This window comes from Labrus bergylta, chromosome 20, assembly GCF_963930695.1.
Source record: "Labrus bergylta chromosome 20, fLabBer1.1, whole genome shotgun sequence".
Classification (NCBI taxonomy): domain Eukaryota; kingdom Metazoa; phylum Chordata; class Actinopteri; order Labriformes; family Labridae; genus Labrus; species Labrus bergylta.
In genome coordinates this window covers 17,920,796-17,947,787 of record NC_089214.1, presented here as the reverse complement: position 1 = coordinate 17,947,787, position 26,992 = coordinate 17,920,796, and the positions used below count along the sequence as shown (strand labels likewise).

At 39.7% G+C, this 26,992-nt stretch overlaps 2 protein-coding genes across 3 annotated transcripts; both read left to right on the top strand.

Annotated features, from left to right (window-relative positions):
• Positions 1-845: 845 nt before the first annotated feature.
• itprid1 (ITPR interacting domain containing 1) lies at positions 846-22,589 on the top strand. Of its 2 annotated transcripts, XM_065948924.1 has the most exons (17): positions 846-986; positions 1,063-1,192; positions 1,566-1,617; positions 3,157-3,194; positions 5,508-5,561; positions 6,913-6,961; positions 8,975-9,052; positions 9,259-9,461; positions 10,514-11,016; positions 11,851-11,908; positions 12,616-12,728; positions 12,968-15,325; positions 17,450-17,577; positions 17,996-18,107; positions 19,109-19,381; positions 19,706-19,756; positions 20,767-22,589. In XM_065948924.1, exons 2-16 carry the CDS (start codon positions 1,093-1,095, stop codon positions 19,751-19,753), a joined length of 4,167 nt encoding a protein of 1,388 aa, XP_065804996.1. In that variant the 5' UTR covers positions 846-986; positions 1,063-1,092; the 3' UTR covers positions 19,754-19,756; positions 20,767-22,589. The 2 variants fall into 2 exon arrangements, with proteins under 2 accessions (XP_065804996.1, XP_020494202.2); XM_020638546.3 differs by lacking the exons at positions 17,996-18,107; positions 19,706-19,756; positions 20,767-22,589 and having other exon boundaries at positions 19,109-19,368.
• A 924-nt stretch (positions 22,590-23,513) lies between these two features.
• On the top strand, positions 23,514-26,944 carry ppp1r17 (protein phosphatase 1 regulatory subunit 17). The gene is made up of 4 exons (XM_020638620.3): positions 23,514-23,626; positions 24,281-24,371; positions 25,291-25,446; positions 26,813-26,944. Exons 2-4 carry the CDS (start codon positions 24,302-24,304, stop codon positions 26,881-26,883), a joined length of 297 nt encoding a protein of 98 aa, XP_020494276.2. The 5' UTR covers positions 23,514-23,626; positions 24,281-24,301; the 3' UTR covers positions 26,884-26,944.
• Positions 26,945-26,992: the final 48 nt, after the last annotated feature.

The following is a 26,992-nucleotide window of genomic DNA, read 5'->3' as shown; positions in this document are numbered from 1 at the left end:
AAAAACAAGGAACTGGACCCACATGCAGAATTAACTAAATATATTTAATAAATAAAAAGGCCAAAGGCAAACAAAAACTCACTCTCAAAAGTTCAACAAAATAACACAGGGATCAGAAACATGGAGCCACACAGGAGCACACACAAAAACTGACATATACCAACAAACAACAATGAACTGACCCAGAGCGGAAGAAACACAGAGACTAAATAGACATGGGGTAATCAAACACAGGTGAGACTAATGACACAGGTGAAGACAATGAGGGCAATCACACTGGAGGGAAACACACAGAGGAAGGAATAAACACTGGAGACTAGAACTACAACATAAATCAAGAAACACTAAGATACACAGAGAACTCAAGAAAGTAACATATACACACTAGAACATAAAGAAACACTAGGGTACGAAGTTACAAAATAACACATGAAACACTAAAGACTAAACTATGAAACATTAGGACAAAAACACACAAGGGAAACAAGCAACACTTGGATAAACAGGAGAATTTAAAACATGGAAACCTAAATACTGAAATACAAAACTAAATAAGACCAAATCATGACATTAATGAGGTACTGGGAGCTATCAAATGACTTTGAATGGACTGTCAGATATTAAAACACAGAATATAAACAACCTTTTTACAGTATGTGTGTTGTGAATATTATATTGAAAAGTTCTTTCTTTCCAGGAACACGGGTGACAATTCCTGGAAAAAAAAGAAACAGGATTCATGCAGAAACTGATAAGAGAGCAGCAGGAAGTAATGCCAGTCATCCAGGAAGCAGAATTTCCTTGTAGGGCTGAGAGGTTCAACAAAGTCATTTGCATGCGCTACCATTTCTCGGACCTGTTTACAGAAGTGAGGAGAGCTGAATAAGAAATACTGCGCTGGAAGAATTTCATCTCTGTCTGCTGCAGCGTTACACAGGCTGAGCTCTTGCTACCTCAGACGATGTAAAACCAATGAAGTCACATTGGTAAGTGCTTTGTGGATTTGTTTTGACTCATTCTGGTGTGTTTTTCTGCATCTGCTGACTTCTCTGTGGATCTCAGTGGTTCCCACCACTGCAGGGTTTTTTTTCAATGGCGTCTGAAGAAGCTGTGGCAAAGAGGGCCAATCTGGTGGCATCCAGGGCTCATTGGAGCCATAAGAACGTATCTGAATCCTCTCAAGAGACTCAAGGTATGGAAGCTTAAGATGTGTTATTTATTAGGCCATGATACGCACTGAAATTTAAGAATGACACGATTTCACAAGTTTGAGCTGTCATGTTCATTATAAACTCAGCAATACTCAAAGATTAAAGCCATAGAGAGATTTTGATTCCTCTTAAGTTTTTGTAACTTAATGCCATGATGCATGAGGAACCTGTTTCTTCTTTCCGGATTGCAAAGATTCGGGTTTAGTCCAACTTGAACTCATGTTTACAGTTGAGTCAGAGGAGATGTTGGTGTTCAGCGTTCAGTGTCTCTCTCTTCTTTCTGCTTCACTTCATGTATTAGTTATCAGTGGTTGCTTGTCATCAGTGGTCTCATTATAATTATGTCATCCGCAGGAAGTCCAAACAAGGACAGTATCAGGAAATGGCTCTCCACCACTGTCACTGAGTGAGTATCAGGATGGGAATACAGGCTGCTGCACAATGTTCAGTCAGTCACTTTAATCTAAGTGTATAAACTTGGAACACAGGGTCCATAATCATACATATAATTTTTTTTAATTAAGTGATGCAGAACAGTAGAGGACAAGTGAGAGAAATGACAAGAGCAATGGTATGTGTGAAACATGACAAAGTGTTAACACTTAAGACAGCAAAGATAAAACGGAAGAGAAATGAGCAGGAACTAATAACACAATGTAACACTGCATGTTGAGGGTGTTGAGGGGTGTGTGTGTGTGTGTGTGTGTGTGTGTGTGTGTGTGTGTGTGTGTGTGTGTGTGTGTGTGTGTGTGTGTGTGTGTGTGTGTGTGTGTGTGTGTGTGTGTGTGTGTGTGTGTGTGTGTGTGTGTGTGTGTGTGTGTGTGTGTGTGTGTGTGTGTGTGTGTGTGTGTGTGTGTGTGTGTGTGTGTGTGTGTGTGTGTGTGTGTGTACACAGCAGCATCATCATTTGGTTTAAAGAACTTCATGACAAAATATGTTGTGTTCATTTGGACACAGCTCCTGCTGGTGTCTGATGCTAACAGTTCAAAAGTACAACCCTGCTATCTTTGGTGCGCTTTGGTGCCCAGCTAAGGTCTCTGAATGCATCTTTAGTGTCATCAAACATACAGTGCTGTTACACCTCCCCTTCATAGGACAACATGCATTTGTTGACAAGCAGAGGCTTTTCATCTACTGAGAAATGCTTCCTCTAAAATCACAAATAAAGGTTTTATTATAGAGTATTAAAACATGTTTCCTGTTTCCTTACAGTGCAAATGCAGCAAGTAGTCGTGTTTCAAAGTGACTCTATACTGGGAGCAGTATTTGATAGGGGATACGGATAGCCTCTTTTGTGCTATGGTTGCATTTTTTTTACAAGGCAGCACATCTCAACAGAACACCACCATGTCGAATGACAATGTTCAATATTTACTCTTAGGCTTCTTGCGCGATCACGCTCTCTCTTTTTTTTCTTAGCTTCATCCGTCACCATCCTCATCCATCTCCTAGCCTCAGTGGTTGTATCAAACAGTACAGAGATGGGCTAACTAGCATCTAGATAAAGACTTAAAAACCATTTGAAGGTGGACAAGTTCAACATTGTTGCTTTGAAATAGCCTGTTGAGTTTAGAGACCACATTGTATCATTAAATAAGATGATATGATCAAATGTACTGAAGATCTTTATTGCCTTTGCTCTTAAATAAAGTGAATAACAACTGTTCAAAACCAGTTTGGCCTTTGAGAGAAAACATTCATTTTTGTATTTAAAGTTAGAAGGTACCATCTAGTTAAAAAAAAATGGTTTAAGAATTACTTTTATTATAGTATTTCTTTATTGACTAGATAGATAAAGGTTTGAATGGTGCGTGTGTTCACTTTTATGTGTGTGCTTGTGTGTATGTGTGTGTATCTGTAAGTGCACGTGGCTGGGTGTGTGTGTGTGTGCGCACTTGTCTGGACTCTGTCCCTCCTTCTAATAAGATGTGACCTGTGTTTGCAGGGAAGATGCAAAGCAAGAGACACCGGGGAAAGCTTCAGGTAGGATCATTGGAAATCCTTCTCTTTCTGTTGAACTGTAGAGAGATATCTCCTTTTGTTCTGAGCCACCTTACGTTGTCTTAAGTGATTCCGATTGGGGTGAGTACAAAAAGTCTGTTTGGCTCTGAACACTTCTTTAGCTGAGTTAACTTCTAAGTGGCTGTGGTAGAATGAGGCCAAAATGCCAGTCAAGTTCTTACTAGCCGAGACGACGGCCTGCTGAAACTGTGGAGTGTAGAATGAATGCTTAGGCTGCGTGTGTGTTAGTGAGTGAGAAACTATGCAGACATACAGTAGCTGCAGCATGGTGACAAGCACTGTTGCATAACGCTCTGCTTGACATGTTATGATCCATTTTCTCTTCACGTTGTTATTTCTTCATATCTGTTGGTACAATAACCTTTTGTGTGACGTGTGTTTACTTTTTAAAATGTTCTCCCATATCTAGTAAGAGTGATTACCGATTGTAAAGAGGTGAATTCAAAGGCCACACTTAAATGAATTTACACATGTTGCTGTTGAGGTTGTGTATTATCTAACCTACACCTCTTCATATGCCCCGCCTTGAGGTCAGCCCATTCAAACAGCATGCAAATGTTGGTTAAGAAAACCATGGGAACGGCAAATTGCTCTTTAAGCCTCTTCCCACTCCTCCCCCTCACCTTTGAGTAGAGCAGCACTGCCTGGCTGTTTATTTCACTCAGGCTACGACTGTTTTTTTGTCTACTGTGCTGAGTTTACTCGTAGCAGAAATAGAGCTTTAGACTTTCCAAGAATAAATTATTGTGTGTTTTAAGATTAAAGTCAACCAGACCAAAGCAAGGCACTTGGCTCTGATGCCATAAATATTTACTATCAACTCTGTCTGAAGAGCATCTCTTCAGTGCATGTGAAGTAGGGTCACATCTGAATCAAATGGTGTACATTTTTCTCCCTCCAGCTGCTGGAGGGAGAAAATCCTGTGCCTAAATATAATGAGTGATCTATCAAGAGCACAATCACCTTGTTTTTTTTACAATTAACTACAGAAACACATGGGACACAAGACTGAAGCTGTACAATGAAGTTTTACCTATAGGCACAGACTGGCTTTGACCTAAATGGTAAACACAAAGTAACATCCAACACTTATAACAAAATAACAAATAACAAAAATAATGACTTGCTAATGCATTTGTACATTATTTCCTCTTAAAATCCCTTGCTGTGTTGTCATTAATGCTCTTTTACTCAGTCCGAGCTTACAGCCCCAGTTTTAAGAGAAAAAAAAAACACTGTTTTTACCTCTCCTGAGATGTATTCACTTTGGGTATGCCAATAAAAAGGAGGCTTGGATAGGTTATGTCTCCTGTCAGTACGGTCATGAAAATATCGGGCTGTGCTGATTGTTCTATGAATGCAGCGAGAAAAGGTGATTTTGATGAGAGAGAGCAAGCAAGCAAATAAAGAAGAAAAAAAATATATAAAGCAGCTTGGAAATAAGAAGCAACAGGAAAAGCTACTTAATCATTAAAAAATCAAATGTACAAATCAAATTGAAGGGTTAAGTCTAAACCACAAGTAAAGACTAAAGACATCTCATCCTGATCTCTGAAGTCTTGTCGAAATTTCATGGGCTCGTGCTTTGCCACCAAAAATATTAAACAAACGCAATCTTTCGCAACTTGCAGTTTGCCCACCAAACCAAAATGCCCCCAGAAAATAAAGTCAACATGACTGTCTACTTAATCCTACAGCACCTGAACTTTCAGGTACCTTCATAGGATTAGTTAATTAGTTAATTTCCCTCATCTCGGATCTCCCACTGTAAATGATCTCCAATCTGATTAAAATGTGTCTTGTATGACAGAAAGCTTGAGAAACTCATAGACTGTATTCCAATGTCTGAACTTGATAGACATAATACCTTAAATGTGCAAGAAAAAGGTGTGCAGAGGAGGATACAGGATTTTGGACTGAGTGACTGAGAGACCACCGGCAGATGCTTTAAAAACAGCGACAGAAGGGCAAGAGGATCAACCTTCCCAATTATATACAAACTGCATGCTAAGAATACTTTGTGAGTGCAGCTGCAGAACATACTACAGTACAAGAAAAGGTTCTGAATATCAGAATGAAAGGTCACTGTCAGACTCCATGTCCCTCAGTGCTGATGGACTAAAAGCTGTGTACTTTCCAGTTTACTCTAAAGTTCTATTAATCCATCAACCATCATAACACCCTCAGATTTGAGCCCGTCTGAAAACACGACTTGTTTCTGTCAATCGTGGTCCTTAATGGTTCTTGTATGGATGTGTCCTGTGTCCCTTGCAGAGCTCGTGAGGAGGAACACCAGCTGTGACGATGACCTGGCCCTGGGTGTAGAAGGTAAACAGCCTCTCTGAGCCTGGACATTTACGGTGCCATTCTGAGCTGGAAATCTTTACAGGCACACTCTGAAAAACAGACTCTACAATTCGGGAGCACAAGGCCGTGATTTATCGATCAGTTTGTGTCTCACAGTACAAGCAGAGAGAAAGAGCGTGTCCAGAATCTCTTGTGTATTTATGCAGAGGAGGAAGCCAAACGGTGTGGTGGAACACATCACATGGCCTCAGCATGCACAGGGCAGGAGAGTTTCAAATATTAGACCACAAGACTTCACAGAATAATATGATATGGAGGTCTGAGACTAATGAAATAATATGCTTAAAATATTAAGATATAGGCTGAAACCAATATTTGCATATTGTGGGAGAACAAATTCCAAAATGTGATCAATAAAGATTTTAAACATTAGAAAGCTGTTTTACTTTCGTCAGGAGGTTGAGTGTTTTGACTTGTGACTTTTGAACCAGGAGGTCATATAGGGGATGTAGATCCAGTTCACTAAAAGACATTTTGTTTCAAGCTGTGTAAACAATTAAAATAACAATACTGGCATATTCTTCTGGATTTTTTATTGAATAAGCCAAAAATAAAATTTTTACAAATTACATGCCCACATTATTATTTCAAGGTAGAGATTTTTCTGTCTTAAAATATTTCTGGAAGGGATCTTAAAGTAAGACATGTAACCAAAAACATCCATGATACAGAAAGGTCACCTGTTGACTAATGAAGTAGGACTCTCAGTATAAACCTCCTCCATCAAAATCCAGCATTATCTAAACCATTTTAAAAAGGTTTCTCCCTTTGTATCCTCCCGTGTCTCCGTACCTTTGTGTCTGTGTTTGCTCGGCATGACTTGACATCAAAAGTTCAGAGCTCTAAGGACAAGCACGTGATAAGTGTGTTGTTCGTTTCTTTCTGACTTTAAAGGAAAAGCAAACAAATTAGAATAGAATATAACTGGATGTAAGAAGATTTTAAAAGGTTTGAATTAAAAAAAACAAAAAAAAAAACACTACGGCAGTGCAGACTGAGAAAGACTCCTTAAGCCATCCCAGTGTCAAAATAGTCCCAGTCTGGGAGAGGAAGGTAGAGGGGACTGCCAAAACCCAAACACCCTATGAAGGGAAAGAGAAGAGAGTGAGTGAGGGTGAGGGAGGGTGAGGGAGAGAAACACTTTCCTAATATAGCTTGAGGAGCCCTGACACCAGACCTGTACAGGATGTACTGACTTTGGACTTTTTTTTTTTCTTCTGTTCTGCATTCCTCCTGTCCTGATGTTCCCCACTCTGCTCAACATGCAAAGATTGCTTTCTAGTCCAGATAACAAGACTTTTCTCCCTTACAGCGTCTTTATATGGTAACCAGGGGGTGAGGACGGTGCAGGAATTTCTTCGGTAAGGATGCATCCTCGCTTTTATCTCCTTGTCAGAGGTACAGAGCCACACAGCCAAAAGTGTAGAGTGACGGTTGACCTCTATCACAGTAGTTCACTACAGTTGAGGGACTGTTATTTCTGACAGGAAAAAAATCAGGTACTTTTTGACGCCAGTTTTAGAATGTGATATTTAACTTGATTTTTAACATTTTTATTCTGACAAAAAAATCCTGCAATGTTTGAGAGGCCTGGGAAACTATTTGAACCATAACCAACCTAGAGCCTACCTAAATTAAACAAACTGAAGATTAAATAAACGACATTATCCCTGATCTCTGTGTAATATCTACTGTATGCACTTGAAGCCTTTCGCTCGATCTTAAAAGACAGAAAAAAACGAGACAATTGGACAAGGCCTGTGTTTTAGAATTGTAGCCTGTGATCACAACTCTGTGAACCAATTTGCATATTTTCATTGTTAGCTTCCCTTAATGTAATGTTTGTGAACTGTTTCTTAATCATGCAATATTATGACGTGTGCCGTGTGTGTGTGTGCGTGTGTGCGTGCGTGTGTGTGTGTGTGTGTGTGTGTGTGTGTGTGTGTGTGTGTGTGTGTGTGTGTGTGTGTGTGTGTGTGTGTGTGTGTGTGTGTGTGTGTGTGTGTGTGTGTGTGTGTGTGTGTGTGTGTGTGTGTGTGTGTGTGTGTGTGTTTGAGAGAGAGAGCGTACGTAAAGCACCTTACATAACTTTCACTAGAAGCAGACATGAGCTGTCATTAAGGCGCTCTCTCTCCTCTAGTTATGAAAGCATGAAGACCTGACCACTGTATGCAAAAAGGCAGAATGATAAAGAAATATTAAAATATCTCATCCTGTAATGTGCTTAGGTTAAGAACTTTACAGAAATAGTTTTAAGAACATTGTACTCATGTTCAGTGTCTGAACTCAGAGGTTCAAAGGTTCTGTTGGATTTTTAAAATGTTGTCTCCTGCCGTGTCTCTGTGACTGACAGTCGAGGGCTGCGATAACAGCTTCTATACCTTAACTGATCGTTAGACGTGGAACTACAGGACACATTTACCTGGCAAATAAGCCTCTCCTCCTCCATCTGCAGAGCATGTGGCTCAGTTTGCATAGAAAGCGAAAGGATCAAAGGGTAGTTATTACAATGTTTGACAGCTGAGCAGAAAATATGAACCAGCTAAGAACAGGGGGTATATGTATAAAGGACCGAGGAGAGCAGGCTAGACATGGTCCACATCTACTAAGACAGGAGGCAAAATGTGAGTAAACAACAGCTGTTATATACAGTTAGTCTTAGGATTTATATTAATATACTTTAAAATCAAGTCTTAAAGTTTAAAAAAATATATTGCATAGCATATTTGTTGCTTTGCGTGAAGAGAGATACACCAATTAGGGAGTGAAAGTTTCTCTGACTATAGACTTAAACTTAAACCTTAAAGCACAACCCGATTTGTCCAAACATGGTCATCTAAATTTAAGTAACTTTAGTTATTTGTTGTAAAAAAGGCAAGAAGCTGAATACAAGTCATTTCCATGATGTTGTCATGTGCAAACTTACATTTAGAGTATTTTTTACACAATCATTTCATTTTCATGTCATTTAATGATATAATTTTATTCAAAACTGAAATACCTTTGTGTGTATATATTATAATAATAGGTAATATATATATTTATATTATATATATATATTATAATACATAGGAATCGAGTTCTCTGCTGGAGGCAATGAGATCATTACCATATTTTACCAGTGTTGTCTCTTTACTTTGATGGACGTAAATAAAGTGTCATGAAGAAAGTCACATAACTGATTGGCCACGGCTTTCTCGAGGACATTTACCTTAACAGGAAGGAGTGTCAGATGGAGGTCGATAGGAAGCAAAGTTTCCTGATTGAAGAACGTTCTATTTTAAGATGAGATGTAATTACTCCTACTTTGTTTAACTATCTAAACGTGTGTGATTTAAGTCCTGAACATCTTGTTGTCTATCAAACCTGTATAGGTGGACCAGGTCGAGTCCCGCTATCAGCAGGTGGAACAGTTTTAACTCAACACTTTCAGATTACTCCGGACCACTGAGGTTAGACCCCACCTTCTCTCTCTCTCTCTCTCTCTCTCTGTCTCTTTACCCGTTCCTCTCACTCACTGACTCTCTCTTACAGTCACAAAAGCACAAATACCTCAGATGGCGATAGCGTGATTTAACCCAGTAGTTGGTTTGTGTACAATAATGACACGCTTCCCTCTTAGTTGTGTACAATTCTCCATTGATTCTCTTGTTCGCAGTGTGATGGACATACTCAACCTGTGGAATGACGACCCAGAGGAGGTTCTCTTGGACCTGGGCTTTGGCTGTGATGAACCTGACCTCTCCGGACGCATCCCAGCTCGATTCATTAATTATCAGTCTCAGGCAAGAGGAATAAACCTCCAGGTGTTTCTGGAGGCCCAGAAGAATCGACTGGACTTGGAAAATCCAGATGTCAGCAGTAAGTCTAACCTACAAGTAAATCAGATAAATATTTACATTTGAGGAATATCCATCCATCCATTTGCTATACTGCCTTTTCCGTTCGGGGTCGCGGGGGGCTGCAGCCGATCCCAGATGTCATTGGGCGAGAGGCGGGGTAAACCCTGGACTGTTTGCCAGTCAATCACAGGGCTGGACAACCAGCCACACTCTCATTCACACCTACAGCCAGTAATAGAGTCACAAGTTAACCTAACGAGCATGTCTTTGGACTGTGGGAGGAAGCCAGAGTACCCGGAGAGAACCCACACATGCACGGGGACAACATGCAAACTCCACACAGAGAGGCCCTATCCGACAGGGACTCGAACCAGGAACCTCCTAGCTGTGAGGCTAACCAATGCACCAACATGCAGCCCAATTTGAGGATTTTTAGTTAATTAAAAGCATGCGTAGCATACAATTCCTTTTGTTCAAAACATACCAACTAGAATCTGGGTAGAGGGTTTCGCTAACAAATCAGCTACAAGAGCATTTCTTAGGTGCTCATCACTGAATTCAGTTGATAAGATCTGGCTCACATTAGGCATGTCTGTTCATCCCAAAGGTGCTGGAAGTATTTGAGGTCTGGTCTTTGTGCAACCTAGTTATTATTTATGGTGCTGCCATTGCGAAAAAGGCTGTTGCTAAATGTCGCTTAGTGCTGTGTTGATGATGGATTACTACTGGGTCTTTGTAAATAATATAACAAAGAGTCTGGTCTAGACCTGCCCTTTGGATTATTTGAAACATGATAGGGCCAACCCCCAACTGTTGACTCACAGTGCAATGAAACACAAAATATCACTGTATGTCGGAGAAATGATTTCTCTACATTAGAATAATGAGCAATGGATGGAAAAAGAAGTGGTGCTTAGCTGTGGCAGTGCTAACACAGTTTTACATTCTGTAGATGACATTTGGTATTGTAGGCAAATTGGTTTAAAAGATGTCAGGTCAAATGAATGCTGTTTCATTACAGCACAAATGGACCTGTTAACCCTGTCTTTTATTTTCCTCTGTCCCCGTTAGATCGCTTTAGACAGCTCGAGGTTCTCCAGCAGGTAACCACAGCCTTCTCATCTTTGGTGGGGTCCTCCTCTTCTCTGAGAGCATCACAGGAAAAAGACCTGCCTCCTGAGGCCCGGGAGAGAAGGAGGCGCATGGGCCTAATATTTAGACAAGCATCAAAGAAGACACTCAGTCATATCAAGAACAAAAAAACCCAGGACCTTACCACCTCACATGTTACCTCTCCTCTTGCAGCACCTGAGTCACATTATCCTCCATCAAGTCTGGGGGACAACAGGATCCCCTTAAAAAGAGTGAAAACTGGATTTCTAGAGACAATGAGTCCTCTTGCAGAGGAGCAAGGGACTGGTCCAGATGCTCAGTCCCACCCTCAAGTGGCTGCTTTGATAGCTCAAGATGGAGCCTTTAGGTCCCTGAAGGAAGGTCGCCCCTTGACAGGAAATCCTTTTTTACAGAGGAAGAAGAGCCCAGGTCAGGTCAGGGAATCGTTTGAAATGGAAGAGGTAAGTCTAACGTCTTCTGCTCAAGTTCATCAAAGGCAACACTATTTAGGCAGAGTGGTTTGTCTGTAGGACACAGGGGTGTGTCAAGAGGAGTGGCAAAAGTAGATATGGTTCGTAGAGATAAGGGTATATGAAATGTATAATATTAAAATTTAAACATTTGTGTGTTTTCACACAAAGTTCATGCACCCCCCTGATGAAGTCAGTGCCCAAGTTGGGCTACCCCAGTCAAAATAGTCTGGACACGCCTCTGGTAGGACATGATGCCCATGAACATGCGGGGATCAATTACTTATATGAGAACACCCTACAGATGTAAAGGCAGGGTTGGTAATTTTCCAAAACTTGGATGATTTGGAAAGTAGCATTACCTCAGTGCTCGGCCGACACCTACCCCCTCCCATTGGTGCTCCCCCAAAAGCCACGCCCCTCATTGACATTCACGAGCTCTGGTTGCCCCAGAAGCGGACCTCAGCTCTTGCAAAAACTGGACTCTTTTACTACTCACAACGGTCAACGATAAACTCACAGTATAAACTCCGTCATCAGTGCTTTGAGTGTGGACTAGTGCACACCATGGGTAGAGAAAGAGCAGGGAGACATGATTGGTTCATCAGATTTGTACCTCTTGGCAGACATTGGTCGAAGTTTTACATTCTTACAACTGCTACAGATGATGGTTTTTCAGAGCACATGAGTTATTAATTTCTGTCAGGACCTAAAGATAAATTCATGATGTAGTGTTGGTTGTAATGTTTTCATGTTTTAGTCAAATTAACTTCCACTTCCTTGCAGAAGTTTCTCAATGTTGTCTCATTTTTTATTTAATTTCAGATCCATAGTTTTGATGAAAGTATTACAGGGCTCTTCACTGGAGGAGCAGAACATTTAGGTGGGTTATAAACCATATCATTATTTAATGGAGTTTTCACATTTCCACTCCCTCTCTCTCTCTCGCTCTCTCTCTTGCTCTTTAATCACTTTAAAGTAAAACATTTCCATTACTCACTATTCCTGAGTGTTGAATGGAAGCGATTTTGTATGACTTTGGAGAGCTGGTTTTAGATCTGCAATTTATGAGCCATTGCAATTTATGTAGCCATATATCATTTGAATACTGTTTTAACATTGTGGAACAATCTACCATGATGCAGAAATGCAAAGTCACCAGAGGCTTTGGTCATTTTCATATCAGCATCATTACATGTCACAGTTTCCTGTCAGGGCGAGATGTTAAAGGGAAGTTTCACCAATTATGAACTCTCGATTGCGTCAGTCAAAAACACATTACTAACGGTCTCTGTATTAGGCAAAGTATAAAACATAGAAACAAACAAAAAATACAACACTGTTGACATTAGGTTCTTAGGTTCAGTACACCTTCTTGAGAAGTGATCCCAGATGAGGCCAGTACTTTCTCTGTTTCCAGTCTTTGTCTGAAGCTTATCCCCTCAGATCTTAAGTATAACTGTTCTGGCCTTACAAAGATGTCACCTGTATACTCTAAGCTCAATTAAGATCAAATACTGTTCTATTGCTTGATTTTAATTGTAGTAATTCCTGTTTTTTTGCCCCTCCTGCGCTGCCTTGTGTGAGCAGTGCGATGTGTTGTACGTACCAACAGCTGCCAGTCAGACAGCAGTGGTTTCTTGGAGGAGCCTTTCATCCCCTCTCAATCTCTGCAGGAGTCTCCAGCACCTGATCTCATCAAGGTTCTTTATAGCTAATCATACTTCTCTTACATTACTTCTTACTCTTACATCTTTACATTTCACTGCACATCTGTATGAGCATGTGACAAATAAAAATCTTAAATCTTACGCATGTGCAGTGTTTAATAACTTTACCCCTTTAAACTACAAACAGAATTGTCTAGGTCAGTTACTAACTGAACAGTGAATCTTCTTGAGTCTGGCTGTTTTAACTCTTTGAATTGTCCTTTTGTTTGCAGGCTCTGTCGTGCCTTTCAGGAGGAAGCACTGACAGCAGCAGCGAGAGGCCACGCACTCCTTCTCCTTCTTCCCCTCAATCCTCCCCAACCTCCCTGCTACCTTCATCTCTGACATCTTTTTCACCAGAGCAATCAGTCATCTCTGGCCCTTCCCAGTCTCCTGCCTTGTTGTGTGACCCTAAATCTGACCTGGACAATTCAGACACTATGACACCACCAGATCAGACTCAGTGTCCACCTGCTTCGTTGGCTGCGTCAGAGTATGAATACCTTTCCCCTTGTTTTTCCTCACCAGAGTTACAGGATACAAATGACCAATCTAAAACTCCTCCCCCTGCCTCTTTCACACCCGTCTCCTCTAGCTCTTCTCCCATGAAGGCTGATTCAATAGTTAGTGAATCAGAGGAGGTTAAAATGGAGGAAAAAGATAGTCCATCCCCCAGCCTCTCTATTCTTTCTCATGACTCTGATCCCACAGCATGCTCTAGTGTTACACCTCCTGTCTCTTCTTACTCTCCAAATTTAGATTTTGTGATTAATTCCATAAATTCCTCCTCTGGGGGTCCAGGTGACACACAGTCCAGACAGACTGAGGAGTATTTTCATCAAAACTCTCTCTCTGCTACTGATGGCTCGTCATCCCAGCTTCCCTCTGACCCTTTTCTACCTTCCTCTGCTCCCTCTGAGATTCACTGGGCATCCTCTGAAGCGTCCTCCTCACAGAGTCCAGAAAACAATCAAAATGACACTCTTCTCCGAGACTCCGGGGAAAAAGGACCCTGTGATCCACCTAGTTGTACACAAACAAAAGAAGAGGAAGCACCCTCTTGTCACATCTTTCAGTCGGACCAGGACAGACCTTTATATCCACCCGATCTCTTTCTGGACTCCTCTAGGTTTGAGGAGTTCAACCAGCAGCCAAGCCTTACTCCTGACCCATCCGTTACAATTTGTGAGTCTACCTTGTCATCAAAACCACACTTTAAGGAGAGTCTTGTAGATCCAACTTTTGGAGGAATGGCCGAATTTACAGAGCAGACCATCTCCAAACAAGAAGGACAACATTGTTTTGATGACGACGGGGACATTGCTGTGGCTTGTCCTGCCCAAGATGTTATTCCTTCAAAGATGGATTACCTCTCGTTGGACTTAGAGGATACCCTTCTGAGGAATGAAAGGGACGAGAGAGGGGATGACAGACACTCTGACACTGTGCAGACTCCAGAAACTGTTGTTTACATCTCACATACAGAGAGCTCTGCTGGTTTGTCAGAAGGTTCCAGATTAGTCGATAAGGAAGAAGAAGGAGACCCACAGGTCCTGTCCGGTAGTTTGCATGGTGAGCTTTCAACTGAAACAAAACCAGAAGAGCTGAGACAATTCTATCAAATAGACATTAATGGCACAGAAAGTGACTCACCAAGAACTTCCTTACGTTTCCATGGAGAAGTCCCAGAGACAAACACAAGAAATGAAATACAACCAAAAAGCTTATTTGAGATTGAGAGCTTAGACGTGGCATTTCAAACCTCAGTGGATGGCTCAGATGGTGAAAGTGGAGATTTGGATGCCTATTTTCAACAGCTTGATAATGAAAGGCAAGTCTATTGGGCAGAACCTATTCAGATTTCTAATCAAAGCTCTCTTCTTGAAGAATCAGGCAGCTTTGAAGCCTCAGATGGATCTCCTGGGAATTCTCTTTTGACTAGGGGAGCAGCTATTCTAGATTCATTATTATCCACAGGCAAAGTGATGTCTTCGTTGATGTCATCGTCAACAATGTACACCGCCCCAGCAAACCCAGAACCAAAGCCGTTGAGCCGCTCTGTTTCTGTCCAGATGTCTTCATCTCCATCTTCTCATATCATCCACAGGAAGGATGTTCCCTTCATGACTGATTCAAAATGCAGCACCCTTCTCCCTACTGTTGTCCCTTTGGACACCTCCACCCCTTTCCGTGCTGTTCAGTCATGGACAGACTGGCAGATTCAAAAAAACAATCTCTCCAAGGTGTTATCACATGGGGCTCCTGACACTATCCAGAACGCAGCAGGTGTGTCAGAAACTATACAAAGGCCTACACTGATTTTCTCTTCATCACCGTCTCTGCCTCTGCTATCTTATGAAGGGCAGTCGTACGAGTGTTTCCCTGGAATGGCTAGAGAAAACAGTACTGTGTCGGTCTCTTTAGACAAAGGTTTGTGGTCTGATGAGGAAGAAGAGGTGGAGAGGAATGGATATGAGGATGAGAAGAACCTTTGGGAGGGCAATCACACAGCCACCATGGCATGCTGCTTCTCCTGTGACCATCAGGGTACCTGCGATTACAACAAGCAACACACTGTGGGGAACATTCCTGTAAGTAACACCGCCTTTCTCTATACTATATAGTTATTTCACTTTCTAAGTTCAATCATACACAGTCATGGATCAGTCACAGATACTTTAGCTTTTACTTTCAACTGAAAAAAAAATCTATTTCAGTCAAAACTTTAATTTGGTCTTTCTTTTGGTGGACATTACATGTTTTTTCCATGCACCAAAACTCCACCAACATTTTTAAAGACAGCCATACCAGTGTCTCCACAGGGATGACTGGTATCAAAATTATTTACTATATTATTATATATTATTTTTGTGTAGACATAATCTTAAAATAAGGATTTAAACTGGCTAACATTTGATTTCTAAGCAACTACTGCTACGGAAAAATTCATGGGATAAAAATATAATCTATAGCATTTTTACTCCATCTTTATTCTCAGCTTCCCAACAGGTTTCCAAGCATTTTATATTCCTACATACATGTTCAAGAGAGAGAGAAATTCTTTTTTAGTTATTTGATGTTTACATTAAACATCTTGCAACTACCAGCTCTAAACTTTGACCAGCTTGCCTAGGTTTGTTTTTTGCCTGATGGCTAGGCGAGCAGCTTTTACTGAACATTCAAGCAATTTAACTCTTTAATTCCCCACCTCCCTATCATTGGTAGATCACCTACTTGCTGATGTCATTTGTTTTGAAGCTGAAAATAGTTTTCTATTGAGTACATAATAAATTACCTTCTCCAGTGGCAAACCCAGGTCAATGTCTGACTAGCCGCTCTGGTGCCTCTACAGAGGTTTGATCTGGAGTCAGTTTGCTGGGATGAGTCTCTAAACAACTCCTGGGCTTTAGTCTGAAAGAGTAGGAGCTCTCTCTCTCTCTTTTATCAGAAAAGTCTTAATTCTACCTCTTAGAGCACATTCACACTAGGCCTGGTTGCCCTGTACCATGACCCTCCCCAGTCCCCTGCTGGTCAGCACTTACTGGGCCTGAGCATGGTTACCTCTTGTACATACGTCATTACATCCTAATACAGTTGCAGATTTTCCCAAAGACCTCTGAGTTGTTATGGGTTTTATCCAGGTAACTCTGAATGAATAATAATTTGCAAATATTGAGAAAACACTCAACCTCTACATTGGACCAATGGGAACCCTTTACCAACATTGCTTAAAATGATTGTTATGACGAACGGTTGCATCGATTAGGCTAATTAATGTCCATGTTGTGTGCATATTTCTGCCAATCTACTGAAACGGATATGACTGTGAACTCAACGTGCCCTTAGATTGCTTAAACAAACAATTTCTTTACCTAAAACCGATCTTGAAATCTGTTAGAAACGTTCAGAAGCTGTACCTTTTTTTAGCATCATAGAAGTTTAATTTTAACCCACCCACCAAAAAAAACATAATGTGATTAAGAAAACAAGTCCATCTGTATGATTTGAGTAATGGAAACTTGTCTTTGTATTCAACCATTTCAGAAACAGTTGCTATCAGCAGTGAGCTGTTTGTCAATCCCTGTATGTCCAATGAGACACGATATTTGCACTTTGTAAAAAACAGAATATTTGTTGTCATGTTACCATAGTTCTTGAGATAGCAGCCTTTTCAAAGCCAGCACCATATTAACATATAAATGCCTCATTGGCATGCAGAGCTCGTGGAGGTCTTTCTCTATTCTTTCTACTATCCTTCAGTCTTGTTTTTGTCTCTCTTTCATTCAATTTTATTCAGTACTATTCATAAATGACACCTAAATGAACTGTGTTGTGAATGTATTTTAAAACTGAGAATATAAAAGCTTAATTTACCTTTGTTCCATTGAAATGTTTCCAGTGTGCCTCCTCAGTTTTATAAAATGCTTCATATAAAAATACATTTTCATTTAAACATTTCTTCAAAAGCCTCAGATAAAGACCATATTAATCATTCTTTTAATTCTTCACAGTATGAAGTAAATAGCAAACAGTTTGAAATAATATTAATTGTTCAATAAAAAGCTTTTCAAACTGTCTTCACAGTTAAGGTCTAGATTTTGATCTTGTGATGTGTTTCTGGATAAACACGTTGTCATCTGTTGTATCTTAGCCTGGAATGTCTCCATGATTCTGTTTTATATTTCCCATTATCTGGATGTTCTTGTTCTCAATAGTACTCTCTGGATGAGTTGGAGGAGATGATGCTGAGTCTGCAGCAGTTTCGCTATGTGCTGTGCAGCATGGAGGAGCAGCTGTCTGAAGACCAGGCTGCAGTTTACAGAGACCTCTCTGACCAGGACAGGTACTCCCTCATGTTCATGAAGTCCTGTTTGGTTCATATGTGGCTTCAGAGTATGAAGATGTGTGACCCCGACATGTAAACTGAGACGTCACAGATACAGAAAAAGATGCAGAAGCACGCTACACATGTCTTTCCTCAAAATAAAAATAGAAAACTCTCTTTGTTTAAAACTGTCCCAACGCAAGTGCCTAAAGTAAACTTGGTGGTTTTTAAAATTAGTTTCAAATATGGTCTCCCCTCTCTCTTTTTTCAACTCAGCTGTCTCTTATTAGACACTAAATAATAACACTAGCCCTAAATAATAAAATGAGTGATATTTGGTTGGAAGGAGAAACAATAAAGTCATGTAAGATGAAACAAAATATGTTATGAATATATGTGTTGTTTAAAAAAATCCTGTGTGTGTGTGTGTGTGTAGGGAGAAGGTTCGAGACATAGAGGAGCTGAGGCAAGCAGTGAAAAAAGAGGCAGGAGAATTGGAGATGCATCTGAATGAACTGGCCCATCACTATGACGACAGCTTGAAAATGGTAACACACTCAGTCACACTTGTCTGCTGGGGGAATAGAGCTAATATAAAAGATGAGTGAATAGAAGCTGAAGGCCCATCAACATAAAACATTTTCGATAACTGATTATGCTTATTATCAGATGATGCATCATTATTCTTGTAATTCAGTAATTGGCTCTTTGAGCAACTATCTGAGTTTTCTATTAAATGTGTTATTGCATAAAGCAGAGGTCAGCAACTTCATTTTACAAAGGCTATCTTTTCATCACAGACACTGTGGGGGCCAGACTTTAAAACACACTTGCACATAAGTCTGACAGCTGTCAAGCCCGATGTGAAGAAGTTGGTGTCAGAGTGGAAATGTAATTTCTCCCATTAACCTGATGTGACTATTTAAGCCTTGTGATTTTATCTGTATGTTTATTGTTTAATCACCCGAGATGATTTATAGGATGGCCTGTTAGGAAGCTTTGGAGGGCCGGATGTGACCCACAGGCCACCAGTTAATAATCTCTGGCATAAAGCGTTAAGAAGAAAATACAAAAATGAATCATGATATTTATGCCTAGAGCCAAGTCCATTTATGCTAATATGAGTTTGATCATGAAATGCAGTTTTATTGCTTGACAGTTTTTGAATTTGCATTGATAAACGCCCCGATAGAAAATGCATGCGGAGTGAAAACCACAAGCCATCAAGCCACTGACATGTAACATCTGACGTTAAACTAAACAATAAGCCACCATTTGATCTGATGGTCAACCTATCAGCCTCACCGCCTTCAGGTCTGATCATGTGAATGACATATTCACTTTATGACTGATTTAAAATGTCTTTTTTATTTATTTTCCATGCTACTCACACACATTGGACCATGGAAAATGTAATTCATTATGAGTAGTTCCTTCTTTGACAGGATGAGATGGTATCTGTTCTATAATCAGAGCATCTGTCCTGTATAAGTAGATTTGTTTTTTAATCATGTTTTTTATGTAATTATGTTTCTGTGTTTTTGAACAGAAGATGCACAGACTGTTGGATGAGCAGTCTCTGCTCTGCACTCAACTCAGAGTCTCTGTACCTGGAAAGGTGTCCCCATCACCGTGCCCGGCCTCCAACAGGACAGTAGCCACTCAGTGCTGTCTAATGCCCTGGATGCCTTCAATGGATGTCTCCTCCTGGAGTGTGGATTCTCACAGGCAGTCACCTCCTGGATCTGAAAGCATCAGGGAGGACATGAGCTGTTCTCCCACTAAGGCGGACAAGGTGGACATATTGAGCTTCCTACAGAAGGTCAGATCATCACATTTCTCTCTGTAAGGAAACAAGAAAGGACAAAGGAATTCGAGGGGAACTAGAATTTCAACTATTTAACGAACATAATCCAAGCAGTGATGAGGCTGTCTCATCTACTCTGTGAGGAAAGTGATGTCTATAGTAAACAGAGAATAAGCATTGTAAATTATACCCCTTAGTTTGTATGACTCTACATACCATTGAATCACATGGTTAATACAATCAAACAATATACTACACAATGAACACAACACATATGAATATATAATGTTCATGAACCAAACTTTCTAAATACTGACTGTCGTGTGTCCTGCTTTCCAGCTGAAGGAGTCTTTGCGTCACTCTGTGAACACTGACTCACTGGAATAAAAGGTGAGTTTGCAACAAGTGTTCTTAGCATGCTACCTTTGGGGCTTGTTATTTTTATTGCATCAATCATCATCGTTCACTGAGTCATATACAATTCACCAAAAGGCAGGGTTGGAAGTAGCTTTTATATCGATTGATACAATTGATATGAGAGATGGTACCTCTGAATGTGACACTCTCTACAGAAAATAATTCTTAAAAGCAATCAGACTCTGAAACCCATTCCTTTTGTTTGCAAAATAAGCACATTTGATAAGCTTACACAGTAGTTTCTGATCTCTTCTGAATGATTTGTATTAGGAAAAAGCAATCCCGGAAACCACTCAGCTTTTTCTTTCATCACATATCCTGCCTAGAATAACAAACACTAACAAAAACAATATTTAGACCACTTACATTGACTGTTTTTCTTTCACTAAGTCTAATAAATAACAACCTTACATTATTATTACAAAGCCTTTATGTCAATTACCATTACTATGAATGAGAACTTCAACTGATATAATTAACATGATAAGTACTCCCCATGTCATGGCCATTAAAGTTGCTATATGTTCATATTAGAATGATCGGTCTATTATAATACTTTTTTATTACTGCTACTACTACACATACCTTTACCATTATTACTCCCATTGTATCTAAATATCACTTGTATCTATTGTTGTTTATTGGAGGTGTTGTTGCTGTGTTTGTCTCGCTCCGTCTCTTCCTGAATCTCCCTCTATCCCACTTTCTAAGCCCAACACAGTTTAGGTAGATGTCTGTTCAGCATGAGTCTGGTTCTGCTCAAGGTTTCTGCCTCTTAAAAGTCATTGTCTCTTTGCCACTGTAGCTTTGCGTAATATTGCTAATTGCTGTTCTCATCATGGATTAATGTTGTGTCTTTGTTAATAATATATCAAAGAGTACGGTCCAGACCTGCTCGTTTTGTAAAGTTTCTTGAGATGAATTGATGCAATGTATAAAGATTGAATGTTTGATAATACAAATGATGTTGTCCTGTCTTTCAGGTGTCAAGGAAAATGCACAGGACTGCAACTGACTGATAAAAACCCAAAGTTTCCTGAAATCTTCCATTCTTTTAGGGACATGCTTTGTCTTTACAGATGAACAGTTTTAGCTTTTACACAGTTTCTATTGTTGCTTGTGTTAACTATTTCACATTTGACTTGATGGACTGGCTTCTAGTGATGCTGAGACTACAACCACTACAAACTGCATGAGATGCAAACTTCTAATTGACTTTATTACTAAAGAAAAGTGTATAATCATATAATACAAAAGCAATATGAACCGCTTAGAAGAGGGTGTTTCAAATGTATAAATATTTCTATGTTAATATAAATGTAAATACGAGTTATTTTGTTAGGATTTCTTTTGACACAGTATGGCCTCTTCTCAGTGGATGCACAATGATTCATATGAATAACACTGCTTCAATAAACGTTAGAACACTTCAGTGTTTTCGCTGATGTGTGCTCAATGTGTCTTTGTGTGTATTGTAAAACACATCGAGTCCATTGTGCTGTAGAGGAGGTTTGGAACATGATGAAGACATCAAAAGGCCTCGTGTGACTGGAGCATCACAAGTGTTTTATTTGTAGAAAATAGTGCTTATATAACACATCTACTATAACAAGAGGATAACTACAAACAGTCAGTGTTCTATTCACTTCCACAAAGCTTCACTACTTTGGTCTCTTTAAATGTTTTAAAATACAGCTCATGTTGCTTAAATATAATTTTTTTTTACTTTTGACATGTAAAAAACAAGACAATAAGGGTGGTGAGACACTGGGTGTGGCGGCTGTGGTTCAGTGGTGGAGTCGGTCGTCTCTCAACCTGACGGTTCTGGGTTCGATCTCCAGCTCCTGCAGCCACATGTCTGATGTGTCCTTGGGCAAGACACTTAACCCTGAGTTAACGGCAGCGTATGGATATGTATTTAAGATTAGTTAATACTGATGAACACTTTACATAGCAGCCTCTGACATCAGTGTGTGAATGGGTAGATGTGACCTGCAGTGTAAAAGAGCTCTGAGTAGTCAGAAGACTAGGAAAGCGCTAAACAAGCTCAAGTCCATTTGGCATGTTCATTGAAAAAAACAAAGAGGGGGACCTGATTGCAGAACAACAAAATCATTTAGGTATTTAACCAAAGTCCAAAAGCTTACTTTGACAAGTAAACCAATATCCAAAAAATAAAATAAAAAGGAAAAAAACAAACCTAAGGGAGCCAGAAAGAGAAAAGTAGATGATTCAGGACCACGAGTATGTAGACGACAAGAGGGAAGGAAGGGTGCGTTCGAATTGTCCCTCCTATCTCCTTTCACTATCCACTTTACCTTAACCGCGAAAACGTCATGAGGTCAAGGAAAGATGTTAGGAGAATTCATAAAGGACTTAGGGAAAGGTGATCTCATTGCTCTGACAATCCGACGGCATTTTCCACTAGGCGATGTCATTAAATGCGACGGGCCGGCGGAGGTTGATGACGTGGGTCTGCTGTGTTGAAACTACAATGTTCAGAAAATGGACTACAAAAAACGCATCTCCCTGTGCCTTCTTACCGGTGAAATAATCCTAATTAACACAAGGTTGGGATTGAAATAAAAGCAATATAGACTACCAGGCTACGAGTAACAAAAGTGAAACCATCACATTACTGTCCACTCAGAAATCAACATCAAAATAAATATGATTGTATGAAATGAATTGTTAAATTTCTGCAAGATATAACCTACACATAATGTTTTAAGCATACAAATGTACAACTGCACAAAGCATTCTTAAGTGAATGAAATATGTTGAATAAAACATCATCTGATAAAAATGTCTCTTATCTTTTATCTCTTACATGATCTGTGTCACTTTACGATCATCGTTAATGTTCGTGAACGGTCGGATGCAAGACTCGCTTTAAATGTTGCGGCCGCAAGGAATTGTGGGGCGGCATATCTCATCTCCTTTCGTAAAGGATGGTCCAGTGTATCCTATGCTAAAGGAGGTTATAAAGGAAGCATTGACCCACCTTTCCTTAACTTTTAGAGAATTCGAACGGCTCTTATCGTGGCCGCCACTGAAATGCTTCCGGGGTTAAGGTAAAGTGGATAGTGAAAGAAGATAGAGGGACAATTCGAACACACCCAAACACTGACAGGGGTTATCAGACGCAGGTGAGACATTGACACAGGTGAAGACAGTCACACAATCAAAATGGAGGGAAACCAGACAAAGGGAGGAAGTAAAAGAAGACAGGAAACACTTGGGACAAGAACTACAAAATAAAACAGGAAACACTAAAGACACACAAAGAACTGAAGAATGTAACAGTAACAATACACCCTGAGACATAGAGAAACAGATGATAAAATACAACAGGAAACACTAAAGACTAAACTAGGAAACATTAAAATAAAGAAGAAACACACAAGGGAAACAAGCAACACCAGCAAAGAATGAGACAAAATAAAACAAGGAAATCTAAGCTCTGAAAATAAATATACAAACAAGACCGAGTCATGACACCATTTACCATTCACACATGTCCATACAGACACATCTTAGATCCTCTCTGGTTACAAATTGAGTTAAGCAAACGCAGAGGATACCAGCAGGGATGATACTCTTCCCTCACTTTTCTAAAGAACCCAGCTTTCACCCTCATCATCATGTCGTGATACACTTTTTGTGTGTCCTGATCAAATGTCATAACGTGTGACAGAATAAGAAACCAAACACAGCATTCAGTATAGTCAAGATGTAATAGTAATTGTAGGCGTGCAGAGAAGAGAGGATGCTCCGCCTCCGTGCTTCATAACCCAGAGACACACTGCTCCAATCTGTCTATCTGACACTGCTCACTCTAAGGTAAGAGCACTCTTTGAATCTTTCTTAACTGCTTGTTTTTTATTTGTATTTTGTATTTCTCTCTTATCTGAGGCTTTCTATACTCTCTCTCTCTCTATTAAATTATCCAATCTTATTTATTTGCAGTGAAAATCCTTACCCTTTCGCTTCATTTGTCTTCCTCTCTCTTCCTATCCTGTTTTCTTTATGTAGCGTGACGCTCTCATCTCTGTGTTTTTAGAAAGTAACATTAGAACAATGTCAGAAATCTTCCCTCACTGACGAGACAAAGCATTTAAAGTCATGTATTCAATTATATTTGGGCAATATGAGACACAATGTGAACGGTTTAGGCACATTAGTTTCAATGTGATGGGTAATGTTGTAGAGAGAAAGAAGTGCTGTTTGAAGGTGCTGATTTAATCAAAGCTTGTGTTTGGTTTAAAGTAAGTAGATGTGTGAGTCAGGCAGTCAAACACACACATAGAGCCCTGAAGTGCTTTATCCTTTGTTAGTGTCCACTTATGAATAATGGATTTGTGAATGTGTGTGCGTGTGTGTGTGTGTGTGTGTGTGTGTGTGTGTGTATGTGTGTGTGTGTGTCCGTGTGTGTGTGTGTGTGTGTGTGTGTGTGTGTCCGTGTGTGTGTCCGTGTGTGTTATGTGATCTGTGTAGAAAGCCCAGAGGGCCTGACAGATGACGACTGGCTGTGTGAGGTCGACCCTGGAGCCTGAACATCGACTGATGACACAGGAGAGCAGACCCTGTAAGTACAAAGCTCTTTTCATATTCACATAAAGAAGAACGATGTAATCTATTAATAATCACAACAATAGTAATTCAGACTATTAATACAAACAGCCTAATTTTTCATTATAATTATATATAAAAGATTTACTTAAAGACAAAATAGAGAAGAAACAACAAATATTTAAGCTCTTTTATCCTTTTTCACTAAAAACAAGGAATTAACTGAATTATCTGATCACGTTAGATGATTCTCTTTTATTTGGTCTACGGGCTGGATCTGCAAAACTCATTTATAAAAAGGAAAGGCTCTGATTTATTGTGCTGTTCAAAAATAAAGGAAAGTGATGCACATCTGCTGTTTTTTCTAACTTTACACCAGTTAATTCCTTCTTTTTAGAATAAAAAATGAAATAATGTAAACAAAATGCAGCTCTGCCTGAAGATAATGCATTATACTTTACAATCCAAATTAAAATGTTTTTGATGAACAAAAGAAGAAACACTGAACAGACAGAATGACCAAAATGATTTGTCTCATATTGGAAGTTTTACCGAATTGATAATCAATTGTTCTGGAAAACAACATTGTACAAGTTTAATTGTAAGTTCTAGTAAGCAGCTCCAGAATCACTGCTTCACAACTTGTGGATAAAAGAAGGAAAAACTGTTTTTATCCCCTGTCTGTTTTCCTTTAATTTGATAATGTGGATGAACTTACACTACATATTTGAAAATTGGGACAGTATTAGCTCTGTAAACATGAAGACAATCCTAATAACTAATATATTTAATTATTTGCATCATGTTTTATTTAACAGGTGTAAGTGATTAAATCAAAGAAGAGCCGTTATCTAAGCTATCTGTTTTTTGTAGTCAGTCTATTTAAAACAGCAGGTATGATGTAGTATGTAACAGTTTCTCTGGTTGTGCGACAGACGGGCTTCTGGAGAGCCTGGTGGACAGGAAGTTAGAGATGAGGGACGACCAGAAGGAGGAAGAGGAGGTCCTCTGTGTAGAGAATCAGGAAGACCTGCGGAAGAAACCTCGCAGGAAAGACACACCTGTCTTAAACTCTCCTCCACATTTACCAGGTTAAACACTCACAGGCTAAACCGTGATTTTCTTATTGACCTGGATCTTTGGTGGTTATGTTGGTTGGAAGTGACAATCAACCAAGTGAACATTTAAGAATGGAAAGTTCATTTTTGGTCAAATAAATTGTGATTTTTTTTAATGAGTTCAACAGGAACATGTGTGCATTGTGTAGCTGAGTGTTTTCAGCGTCACATTTAGACATATTGGTGTCACATTAAAACATACGAGTGTCACATTTCAGGCAGATATTTTACCAATACCGTTTTACACACACAGGAACATAAACAAAAAAATGTCTACTGTTATTTTTTATACACCCCCCTCCTAGGTTTAGGTTCAGGTTTGGGTTAAAATGTTTCGTTAGAATTGCTACTCCTCACCAAGGTTAACTAAATATGTCATTTTAAATAGACATGAATTACTTTTATATGGCGGATTTTTGTGCACATCTGATGGTCAATAGCTAATGAAAATAGTTCAGTTGTATTTATGTGACCTTTGACCTTTTTCGCTTGTGCTGCTTTATAACAGATGAGTGGTTTCAAATAGGATGTGGATGCCATCTCTGATCTTTCTCTGCCTGTCCATTATCAAATGATCTATGACCTATGGTGTTTTCCCAGTTTGTGAGTGGTAAACGAGAGAGTCTGGTACTCAAAGGCAGCTGATGTTGTCTTTTTCTGTACTTCACACAGTCTCATAGGCCGCACTCACACTAGGCCCGCAGTTAGACCTTCCTGTGTTACTGATCTAGTTCTGCACAGCTGTCACATGTGATGTCATGATGTTGTCCTAAACCGCTCTGGGCTGTCGGTGAGGACGTTTTCCTGTAAAGGTTATTGTTAGAATCTGGAAAGCAACTTCACTTCATCAAAGCGAATGGGTCAGGAATCTCAGTCTTTTTGACCAGTTTGAATCACCTTCACCCCTTTATTGAGAGGTCAAACTGAAAGGGATTGCAGCCCACATTTAGCTAATAATGCCTTTTTACATGTCAGAACAGACAGGCACCTGTAGAAATTAGAGTGACAACAATCAGAGGCTTTAAAAACAATGATGGACAGGAGCTTTGGAAATAAATGGACTGTAAACTGTTAATGTGTTTTTCACCTGTATGTGATTCCAGCCAGTATGAATTTGTTTTTGCTTCTGTTTCTGACCTGTCTCTGATTTTTTTGTGATAATGCCACATCCCCAGATCTAAGTTTTTTACTTTCTGTGTTGTCCATAAAACTCATATTGTCTTTGTGTAGTCGTCAGCTATATCTTAAAGCCTTTAACTCTAAAATGTAAAGCCTCTCAGCACACAGTGAACCGGCTTCTTGGTTTACAGTTGACAATCTGTGTTTTTCTTTTTTTTAGGAGTCAGACTATTAAAGGCAGAGATGCAGATGGTGCACTTGGAGGATGAGGAGAAGGATAAGAAGGATTAAAGCCTTTATTTAACTTTTAATGTTGTTGACAATAAATGTTTTAAGTTCATCCAAACACAAACATTTTCACATTGTCTCTTTCTGTCTTTTTCTACTTCCCTCACTACCA